Source organism: Schistocerca nitens, chromosome 6 (assembly GCF_023898315.1).
Source record: "Schistocerca nitens isolate TAMUIC-IGC-003100 chromosome 6, iqSchNite1.1, whole genome shotgun sequence".
NCBI classification, from domain to species: domain Eukaryota; kingdom Metazoa; phylum Arthropoda; class Insecta; order Orthoptera; family Acrididae; genus Schistocerca; species Schistocerca nitens.
In genome coordinates, this window is record NC_064619.1 from 160,485,613 (window position 1) to 160,497,539 (window position 11,927).

At 39.7% G+C, this 11,927-nt stretch overlaps 1 protein-coding gene across 1 annotated transcript; it reads right to left on the reverse strand.

Annotated features, from left to right (window-relative positions):
• Window positions 1-495: 495 nt before the first annotated feature.
• LOC126263267 (GRIP and coiled-coil domain-containing protein 2-like) lies at window positions 496-5,789 on the reverse strand. The gene is made up of 3 exons (XM_049960353.1): window positions 5,135-5,789; window positions 1,328-1,963; window positions 496-542 (listed from the first exon to the last, which is right to left on the reverse strand). Exons 1-3 carry the CDS (start codon window positions 5,787-5,789, stop codon window positions 496-498), a joined length of 1,338 nt encoding a protein of 445 aa, XP_049816310.1.
• Between the last annotated feature and the right edge of the window lie 6,138 nt (window positions 5,790-11,927).

Here is an 11,927-nt window from a genome sequence, read left to right on the forward strand (position 1 = left end):
AACAGCGGCACTCAATCTCACTGAAATCACTTTATAATAAAACTTTCTCACTTTCCCGCATAATACTGATACAAAGGGGTTAAACCACGGCGTTGGCCACTCCCTTTGCCGGTAAATCGCAATAATTTCTGCTGGCTTTTGCACAGCTATGCCCGCCTCGCGGGAACATAACACACCCTCACGGCATCCTCCACACAACTAACTCCGCACTGCTCTCCGCCCAGTTATTCCCGCCTCGCGGGAATCTACCCAAGCCGCACTCGGCACTACGGGGAATCCCCTCTAGCTCGCGCGTCCTGCACACACTATTCGATATTTGCCCTGTCGACCTGTGTGAGCGCAAGTTTTAATAGTAAGGGCCTGCGGACCCCTTACATCCCCGCCCTCGAAAACTTCTTTTGAACCACAGGTGAAAAAGAATCGGCTAGGGATTTAAAAACATAGTTACATTGAATCAAAACATGCAATACAAATCATTAATGAATTTACAATTTGTCAAAATAATCCTGGACTCCGGTAGTGGGCTGCCTCCACAACAATTTCTACAAAAAGGTTATTACATCACATAAATGACATTGTTCAAAATTACAAATTTTCATTTTAACCAGCAAGTCGTCTATAGTCCAATATCAAAAATGAAAACATACACAGCATATACACTCAAAAATTCATTACCTAAATACAGAACATATGGATTATTATTACAACATAGTTATTACAAGTTTTATATTCATTCTGAGATAGTCTTTGACATGAAATACGCAACTCTAATTGTAATATGTCACAAAACACAATGTAAACAAACCCTTCCCTCTTTCAAAAGTCCATTTTTCAGCTAATTGTCCTAACCATGTCTTAGCAGGTTTATTTGGGGTCCTTATAGCCCTCACTCTTGGTCGGACCTCACCTGGAGTGTCCTTCGGGTTTTCGGTTCCTCCTCCTCTTCCTCTGTAATCAGACGAATGATTAAAATGAATCCTTGGGTCATTACTCCCTTCTCTGTTTCTATCATTAGCTTGCTTGTATTTCTGTGATCTAATAGTCTCCAATTGGTGCAGTATCTTCATTAAGGCCTCTCTATTTTTGATTGGGCTCCTAGATACCGTTCCTTGTCTTTCCTGATTCCATCTTCCTGTTATCGCCGATATCATTACGTCATCACTCAGGGGTTGTTCCAAAGTCTCGTTCCATTTCCATGAATGTTTGGCAAATTCTTCCGACGCTCCTTTCCAATTACTAAGTGGTCTGCATCGTAGTGGGTCCTCAAGTGCTGCACATTGACTACTCTTGGGCCAGCATTTCTTCAATAATTCTCCTCCGAACTGACCATTATCCGTAGTCCCTTTCTTCCTCTTGATTCCACAAGTGAAGTCCTCACCTTCGATTGCACCCCACTGGACGTCTTCTTCTCGCTGTACGGCTATAGCATTTTTCAGATTTACTGCCAATTGTTTTTGCTTTTCTCCTACCCCTTCAACCACATCGTTGCATTGTTTCTGTATCTGCATCACTTCGGTGATCTTTCCTCCCAATTCGGTTCTATTTTCTTCCACGTCATCTTCTATCTTCTCAACCACGTCGTTGCATTGTTTCTGCATCTGCGTCATTTCGGTGATCTTCTCTCCCAATTCGGTTTTAGTTTCTTCAACATCGTCTTCTGTCTTCTCTGTTAACTTTACTTCCATCTTCTCCACGTCTCCCTGGACCTGGTCTATATTTGTCTGTAGTTTATTTTCTCTCTCAACGACGTTCATCTTCAGTCGTTCTGGTAACTCCTGCATTTCCTTCTTCAGATTATTTTCCATCTTCGTGTACGATGTTTTGATCTCTTGTAAATCTTCCTTTAATGATTTTCTGAATTCTTGTGAGCTCTTCTCTATTGATTCTTGTAAAGCTTTCTTAAATGATTCTCTAGTCTTTCGGAATTCTTCCTCTAACAATTCTCTGAATTCTGTTATAAAATCTACCAACATCGACCGCATATCTGCATCCTCTGAAACTGGCTTAGCTCTCATCGCTTGTTCCGGTGTCTCAGGATAACTAGTTGAATGTGCTGCCGGGCTTCCTAATGACAATCCACAATCACTAATTCCTGAATCATCTCTGTCTCTCTGTCCTACCCCTTTCCTTCCAACCACTGCCTCACAGACCTGCCTATCTTCAGTAGACATGTTTGGTTTATTTTTAATGCCCAGGCAAGTAATACAAAATAATCTCCAATAATTCAAAACACTCCTAATTACCATGAACCTACTCAAACAGTACCTGCAATCCCTTCAGTTAAGTCCCAAAATGATATAACATGCATGAATACTGAATATGACTGTTCTCATAAACCTAAATTTCCAAAAACAGTTTCCACATACACAGTTTATGTAAAAACGTTTCAAAACAAGATAATCATAACACTCACAAAATTTTAAAAATGCAAATTCATCAAAATCATTATCATTTATACAGTGCAGTGTGCATCAATAAGCATGCTAGACTTCAAGGTATGTTTCGCAACTTTTCTGAAATTACTACAATTTAGCATCTTCCCTAACGTAAATATCAGTTAAAACTGTTTATTTATCACGAAGACTGCACACTGCAATTTACTGTTATTTTACCCGTCGTCTTCACTCACCAACTGACGTTACCGCAAGTCGCGATGTTTTGACGTTTCGGATGGGCGTGGCTGGTCCGCCGCTGGAGCTCGCGTGAAGGTGACGTAGTTCCCCGTCGGCCGCTCCGTGGCGCTGTGGGCGGACGTAGTTTGTAGCTCTGCCGCTAGATGCCGGGACTGCGCTCGTTGTCTTGAAGTTGCGTCGCTCGCCGTGATGTCGTGTGAAATCACCTCGCGGATCGGAGCTCTTTGGTGCGACTGCTACGTGGCTCTGCGTGACGTCACTCCCTAACTGCGTCGCCACAATACGTTATCGTCAGCATACCAGTTTATGGGTCCACACGAAATCGTCCGATTTTCACCGTTCAAAAAGCAATTTCGGTCAACATATCATCACAAAACACCTTTCTAACAACTTTTGTGACGAAATCTTAGCTCGTTTTGCTATTTTACTGTTCCCACGTGTCTTTCTCTAGCGTCCACTTCTCACAGTTTTTCGCGCGGATTTTCGCGTTTGTACTTTACAACATAGTTTAATGTAACCAGCAAAACAGTTTAGTCACAATCTTGCGATATTATTACTTCGTATTGTTCAAAATTGCACTGTTCCTTATCGCGATTTTAACGTTCATGCACTGTCCCGATTCCGCATTGAAAATTCTCGTCCGAAAATTGCACTTGTTCTTTTCACGATAAGCCAACTGTGTAGTAACACTATTCGTCCGAAAATTGCAGTCGTCCTTTCACGGCTCGCCAACGGTGTAACATTTCGGATCCGAAGATTGCACTAGTCCTGGTCACGGTAGGCCAAAGTTGTAACACGTCCTTTTATTTATTTTAGTTATCCGCTCGTTCGCGGATCTGATTAGCCGCCCAAATTTAGATAATTAATTAATGTGACTGTGTACCTAATGGGCTAGCAATCGGATTGGGCTGCTCAGGAGGTGTTACATTCCGTATTGTCCTCACAAATATGGTAATAAGTATGGTTTGGTGGTAATGAGGACAGCAAACACAGTTTCACAGACAAGATCTATATTCTCAGCAAGCACAAAATAAGGAGACAGCCACTGCCTTCGTCAATACACTGTTAATGATGGCTAATCTCATCACAGGTCTCTTTAGTTATTGTTAATCGTCACACGCAATATCCAATCACTGTAATCCAATTAATGCCGGCGCGGTAGACGCGGAAGTATAACAGCGGCACTCAATCTCACTGAAATCACTTTATAATAAAACTTTCTCACTTTTCCGCATAATACTGATACAAAGGGGTTAAACCACGGCGTTGGCCACTCCCTTTGCCGGTAAATCGCAATAATTTCTGCTGGCTTTTGCACAGCTATGCCCGCCTCGCGGGAACATAACACACCCTCACGGCATCCTCCACACAACTAACTCCGCACTGCTCTCCGCCCAGTTATTCCCGCCTCGCGGGAATCTACCCAAGCCGCACTCGGCACTCCGGGGAATCCCCTCTAGCTCGCGCGTCCTTCACACACTATTCGATATTTGCCCTGTCGACCTGTGTGAGCGCAAGCTTTAATAGTGAGGGCCTGCGGACCCCTTACATCCCCGCCCTCAAAAACTTCTTTTGAACCACAGGTGAAAAAGAATCGGCTAGGGATTTAAAAACATAGTTACATTGAATCAAAACATGCAATACAAATCATTAATGAATTTACAATTTGTCAAAATAATCCTGGACTCCGGTAGTGGGCTGCCTCCACAACAATTTCTACAAAAAGGTTATTACATCACATAAAAGGCATTGTTCAAAATTACAAATTTTCATTTTAACCAGCAAGTCGTCTATAGTCCAATATCAAAAATGAAAACATACACAGCATATACACTCAAAAATTCATTACCTAAATACAGAACATATGGATTATTATTACAACATAGTTATTACAAGTTTTATATTCATTCTGAGATAGTCTTTGACATGAAATACGCAATTCTAATTGTAATATGTCACAAAACACAATGTAAACAAACCCTTCCCTCTTTCAAAAGTCCATTTTTCAGCTAATTGTCCTAACCATGTCTTAGCAGGTTTATTTGGGGTCCTTATAGCCCTCACTATTGGTTGGACCTCACCTGGAGTGTCCTTCGGGTTTTCGGTTCCTCCTCCTCTTCCTCTGTAATCAGACGAATGATTAAAATGAATCCTTGGGTCATTACTCCCTTCTCTGTTTCTATCATTAGCTTGCTTGTATTTCTGTGATCTAATAGTCTCCAATTGGTGCAGTATCTTCATTAAGGCCTCTCTATTTTTGATTGGGCTCCTAGATACCGTTCCTTGTCTTCCCTGATTCCATCTTCCTTTTATCGCCGATATCATTACGTCATCACTCAGGGGTTGTTCCAAAGTCTCGTTCCATTTCCACGAATGTTTGGCAAATTCTTCCGACGCTCCTTTCCAATTACTAAGTGGTCTGCATCGTAGTGGGTCCTCAAGTGCTGCACATTGACTACTCTTGGGCCAGCATTTCTTCAATAATTCTCCTCCGAACTGACCATTATCCGTAGTCCCTTTCTTCCTCTTGATTCCACAAGTGAAGTCCTCACCTTCGATTGCACCCCACTGGTCGTCTTCTTCTCGCTGTACGGCTATAGCATTTTTCAGATTTACTGCCAATTGTTTTTGCTTTTCTCCTACCCCTTCAACCACATCGTTGCATTGTTTCTGTATCTGCGTCACTTCGGTGATCTTTCCTCCCAATTCGGTTCTATTTTCTTCCACGTCATCTTCTATCTTCTCAACCACGTCGTTGCATTGTTTCTGCATCTGCGTCATTTCGGTGATCTTCTCTCCCAATTCGGTTTTAGTTTCTTCAACATCGTCTTCTGTCTTCTCTGTTAACTTTCCTTCCGTCTTCTCCACGTCTCCCTGGACCTGGTCTATATTTGTCTGTAGTTTATTTTCTCTCTCAACGACGTTCATCTTCAGTCGTTCTGGTAACTCCTGCATTTCCTTCTTCAGATTATTTTCCATCTTCGTGTACGATGTTTTGATCTCTTGTAAATCTTCCTTTAATGATTTTCTGAATTCTTGTGAGCTCTTCTCTATTGATTCTTGTAAAGCTTTCTTAAATGATTCTCTAGTCTTTCGGAATTCTTCCTCTAACAATTCTCTGAATTCTGTTATAAAATCTACCAACATCGACCGCATATCTGCATCCTCTGAAACTGGCTTAGCTCTCATCGCTTGTGCCGGACAAGGAGACAACTTCATGTTTCCATGGATCCTGCGTGTCAACAGAGGACTCTTCAAGCTGGTGGAGGCTATAGATGGTATGGGGCATGTCCAGTTGGAGTGATACGGGACCCCTGATACGTCTAGATACGACTCTGAAAGGTAAAACTTACGTACGAATCCTGTCTGATTACTTGCATCCGTTCGTGGCCATTGTGCATTCTGACAGACTTCAACAGTTCCAGCAGAGCAATGCAACAACCCACACTTCCAGAATTGCTGGAGAGTAACTCCAGAAACACTCTACCGACTTTAAACAATTCCTTTCGTCACTAAACTCGTCAGTCACGAACATTATTGCGTTATCTGGGATGCCTTTCAAGTGCTGTTCCGATGAGATCTCCACCCCTCCGAAGTCTTACGGATCTATGGACAGCCCTGCAGGATGTTTGGTGTCATTTTCCTTCAGCACTACTTCAGACGTCAGTTAAGTGCATGCCACGTCGTGTTACGGCACTTCTGCGTGCTCGCGGAGGCCGTACACTATGTTAGGCAGGTGTAGAAGTAAAAAGGTATAAACAATGTGCACTATTTGTTTTCAAAAAAGAGTGTAAATCATGCTTCTGATACTGAAACGTTTAAATAATACTCGTATAACAATAAATATATCCAACTAGTTGGAAAAGTTGTACATGTTTAGCAAAAGAGCAAATTTTATGCAAGTAACAAAATTGTGACTGAAGTTACGTACCTTTTTATGATCAGCGAATGAATTATTAACTAATGAATGCTAAAGTATTGCAGAATACATTTGCGAAAAGATTTCGAAATTCGTAAGTGAAGGTGGTCACTTCGAAACTGAACATTATTAAATTGAAATTAAATTACGTGGTCTTCGCATCCTAATGTTCTTTACAGTTATTTTCTTGAAGTGCTTTAACGAATTTTTAGTAACAATGCTCTTATCGTGTGACTTTATATTCGCTTGTCGAACTGTATAATTAAACATGAAATCTATATGAATTGAAAATTAGTTTCGTTTATCGTTAGCCATACTTGAAATGTAGTATAAAACTGCCATCGTAGGAATCATTTTGGCAGTTTGGTTTGCTTTTTGTGTGCTATAATGTGCTGCGCTAAAATTAACACATCACTCTTAGTTCACAATTTTTAATATATTCTGATTTTTGATTGTCTCTACAGTAAATATACTCTTATAATGTGTAACGTTAACTATACCAACTTCCCTTGATGTTGAAAAAAAGTCTTTGTAGCCCATATCTCCACCGGGAAATTGTTTTCCATAGTTATCATTAGCTGTAGGCAATGACTTTCAACTGTAGATATATGGCAACATAACGACAGAAATAAACTGCGTTTGTGGAACATACAGCTTCCAGTGTAAAGCCTGCATTTACAAAACATATCGCTTCGTGCGTAAGTACTTGCAGTTATGTGGATGGAATGTAGTGAGAAATTTAATATTAATCGTTAAAACGTTTTTCCTACGTTCCCTTAGAAAAGTATTAACGACTGAGCGGTTGCAAGTAAATATCCTTTATCTTTGTGGAATATGAAATGACTCTAGTGGGGACAGGTGATGAGTACACATTAAATATCTGAGGGAGAGTAAAAACATTTCGTAAGGAAATGGATCCTTCTTAGTGGAAACTAAAGAGCATATAAAACAAGGAGAGAATACAGAAAAATTATCCCTGTAATACCACGGCGTAACTTAATTTATCGCCTGAAATGTTAATATACAAAAAAATGTGGTTTTGGTTGGAATATTTTGCCGTATTGGTCATTGTCCTGTCTAGCTGTGGTCAGAATTATTCTACATCAAAAGTTTTTCACAGACGACTACCCGACACAAATCATGTTGATATAACTAATTAACCACCACAGGCTTTATATAGCACGTATCCTACTTCCAACCTTATTTTATTTTATTTTATTTTGATTCAGGCAATTAAGTAAAATTCCTGACCTGATTAAAGCATCTACCTTACATCATCTGTAGTTCTCTCTTTTGCACGCTGCTATTGGATTCAACCTTTCAATGAAGAAAGGTATTTATCGTAGTATTAGCAAGTCTTCAAGTTATAATGGAAGTTTTGAACTTGAATGTTTTTGGAATATTATATATAACGCCATCGAATAAGTGATTGCTTATTTCCTGACAAGAACACGGTGATGCATTTTTTTCCCCTATGGTACCGGGTCCACATTCGACAACGACCTATACCCTACAGTTCATGAGGAAGAAGTTACCACGGTTACAAAAGTTATGGGATAGCTACTTTTGACCGGTGTAGTGCAGCAACTCGAAGTGGCATGGACCTAACATGTCGTTGGGAAATCCTATACAGAAATATTGAATCATACTGCGTACATAGCCGTCCATCAATGCCAAAGTTCTGACGATGCTGAATTTAGTGCACGAACCGACCTCTCAGTTATGTCCCATAAATGTTGGATGGGGTTGATGACGGACGATCTGGGCGGCCAGATTATTCGCTCGAACTATCCAGAATATTCTTCAAACCAATCGTGAACAACCACTGCCCAGTGACATGGCGCATTGTCATCCATAAAATTTCCATTGTCGTTTGGAACACGAAGTTCATTAATGGATTCAAGTGGTCTCTACGTAGCCTAAAAGGCTCTAAGTAGCCGAAAATAAACATTTCCAATCAATAATCGGTTCAGCTTTACTAGAAGATCATGGAACCACCACCAGCTTGGACACTGCCTTCTTGAGAACTTGTGTCCATAGCTCCGTGGGACTTGCGCCGCACACCATCAATTCTTACCAACTTAAATCGAGACTGATTTCACCTAGACATGATCTTCCATTCGTTTAGAGTCCAACCGATATGGTCACGACCCTGAAAGTGGCGCTGCAGACGATGCCGTGGTGTTGTTAAAGGCACTAGCGTCAGTCATCTGCTACCATTACCCATTAACGCCAAACTTCGCCACACTGCCTTAACTGATACGTTCATTGTACGTTCCACGTTGCTTTCTACGGTTACTTCAGTTAGTTTCACTTGTCTGTTAGCACTGACAACTCTACGGAAACGCCGCTGCTCTCGGTCGTTAAGTTAAGGCCATCAGCCACTGAACTGAGAGGTAATGCCTGAAATTTGGTATTCTCAGCACACACTTGACACTAAGGATCTCGGAATAATGAATTCCATAATCATATCCGAAGTAGAATATCCACTCCGATTAGTTACAACTACCATTCTGCGTTCAAAGTCTTATTTCCTGTAGTGCTGTAATGTTTTCCCAAGTGCTAGCGAAATTCATGGCTGAGTGTTTTCGCGTAGTAGCGATGAGACGATTTAATCGCTGACAATAGACACTGCAATTACAATGAAATTATTATCTCTACAACCGGAATGTCTATGTAATTTACGCGAACAAGGAATCGCTACTTTTTTGTTCTTGCTCTCCCTTTTCAGCCATTGACTGGTACGGGCATAAAATATACTACTTTGCCTAGGTTATGTAGAGATTTTGTTATTTGTGCTCATTTTGCCTAATAATAACTAATTAATTTCATTGTGTTTGTTATTACAACTAATCATACCTTTTTTCCTCGGCTATTTTTGTCTTGAATTTGATAGTTAAATGTAGCTTACTTCATGTGGGGTTATCTGTTAGTGAATCACCGCGTATTAACGGCACCAACCAGTGAAATACGTTTGGTTTGCCTTCAGAATAGAACCTGCATCTAAAATTTCTCTTTTCACAAAACAAAGCCCAATAACTTTTAGACGTAAATTATACTCACCAACAGACCATCCCAGTAGAGGAGCCTAGCTAAAAAATATCAACTATTAATTATTATGGTGGTAATGTATGGAAAATTGCATTCCAATTTCAATACTTAGAAATATTTTAAGATAATTTTTCAAGTACGTTATTTTCTTACTTTAATGGAAGACTCATTTAGCCAAAGATAATTTTCATTTGATTCACAGTTGGATTTCAGTTAAAACTTTTTAAAAGCCAGAATAATATAAAATTAAACACTAGTTTTACAAACCCAATAATAACAAACAGAATAAAAAGCCACCATTAAATTGGCGACTGTGACAAGAGTCGAACCTGCAATCTTCGGATTGCTAAAAAAATATCATTTATTAATTACTATGAGAGTAATATCTGGCAAATTGCAACCAAGTTTCAATATTTAATAATATTTTTACATAATTTTGCAAGTACTTAATTTTCTTGCTTTAATTGAAGACTCATTTAGCCAAATACAATTTTAATTCGATTCAGACTTGCATTTGAGATGAAACATTTTAAAAGCCAGAACAATATAAAATTAGATACTAATTTCAAACTCCAATAACAATAAAGAGATTATAAAAAGCCGCAATTTTTTTTAAATTTTGTCCAGTCTTTGTAAATTGTTTTAAAGTGCGGCTATAATCAAGTCATAAATCTTTTCAGATGGATCACCTCAGTAGAAATGACAGCTGCACCACTGCATTCACCTTTTATACCTTGTGTACGCGATCCTACAGCCATCTGAATATTTGTATATCGCTATATCGTGACTTTTGTCACCGCAGTGTATAAAAGGAAGAAAAATTGTGAAAAAGAAGAGAAGAAATGTGTTGGCATAGATGATGCATCTCCAGCGAGGAATCGATCCAGAACATAAAAGCAAGTGCCGTCTCCAAGAGCGAGGATGTTCCACACTATGCATCTACTTGAGATGATGAATAAAATGCAGAAACGCCGCTTTCAGTTGTCTTGGGGTAAGGACAACATGTGAATCGAAGTGTGCGAATGATATCGCGAGGCAACTGTCAACGTACTCCAAAGTGGAAGTGCAGGGGACAATACGATTCTTGTGCGCAAAACGTCTGAAATTGAAACACATTCAAAGCTCTGGCGGTTTATAGATCAAATGGAATGTCGCATCCAGCCGTAGTGAAATGGTACCAACAGAATAACCAAGTCTTCACTAGTAACTTCCGTACTAATAGGCCGTGCTCGACGTGTAAAACTTCCTCCTTAGCGTTTCTTCTCGAACTGCGAGAGACGTCATCAGAGGTAAATCTACGAACTGCAAACAGATCTCGAGGGAGCGCCGATGGATAGGCAACGTAGAGAGACCATCACAAGACGACGGCTGCGATTTTATCTATGATAAAGCTAACACTCTCGATTTAAAGTAATCAATTGTCATTCTTACGTTCAAACGTTGACATGCTAATTTTAACAAATTTACCACCTACCTCTTGTCTGATAAAATTATTTCAATATTTATAAACCTCAATAGCGACTCTATACGTAAGAAGGCTGCACAGGCATGGGTGATGGTTGCCGGGAAGAATGGCCACCGATAGAGACATCGACCACAGATAGCATCCAAGCAATCGAGGAACTGATTCGCTGAAAATGCAGATTTCTCAACAGCTAAACGTTCACAAAGCGGTTCACCAACAACTCCGAGATCAAGGAGCAGATTTCCACAATGAGGGAAGTAGCGATTGATAGAACGATCCGACCGTTGTCTACAGATACTTGAAGATTTTGTCTGACAATAGTGGCACGTATCTGTGTGTCTTTGAAGTATAGTAAAGCATTCAATAAATGTTACGTAGCCTGCCGTAATACTGTATGAATTACTTTTTAGAGTTCCCTCGTACTAGTAACTTTCTGTTTGTATTTTCAGATTTAATAATAAAACAACATTTTGTGATACTAACAGAAATATATTTAAGCACTACCGGTATCAGTTTTTAAATGAAATTCATGAAAGAAATTCATCAAATCGTCTCATTAATGTCGTAAAATACATATTTCCGACCTAATATACTGCATAAGATACATGTATAAATATTTTGATGAAACATTATAAATTCTGAAATTTTGAATTTCAGTATTAATTTTTTCTAGAACAACGCTTTATAATCTGTTCGTTCATAGTATCCAAGCTATTAACTGAGGAGGTTAATGACGCAACATGTCTCGAGACGTAAAGCCCAGTTTCATGGTATACTAACAAGTATGAAGTATAGAGATGCCTCGAGAAGTAATGCCCAGCTTCACAGGCAGTAACAACATCTAACAAAAGTACACATC

What these genes read in the sequence shown, in the direction of transcription:
- LOC126263267 (XM_049960353.1), bottom strand. Translation starts at nt 5,789, where the DNA reads ATGCGGTCGATGTTGGTAGATTTTATAACAGAATTCAGAGAATTGTTA. An exon ending in GAAAGGGACTACGGATAATG is followed by an intron (nt 1,964 to 5,134) that starts GTCAGTTCGGAG and finishes CGATGTTGGTAG; the next exon opens with ATTTTATAACAGAATTCAGA. An exon ending in GAAAGGGACTACGGATAATG is followed by an intron (nt 543 to 1,327) that starts GTCAGTTCGGAG and finishes ACCTTTTTGTAG; the next exon opens with AAATTGTTGTGGAGGCAGCC.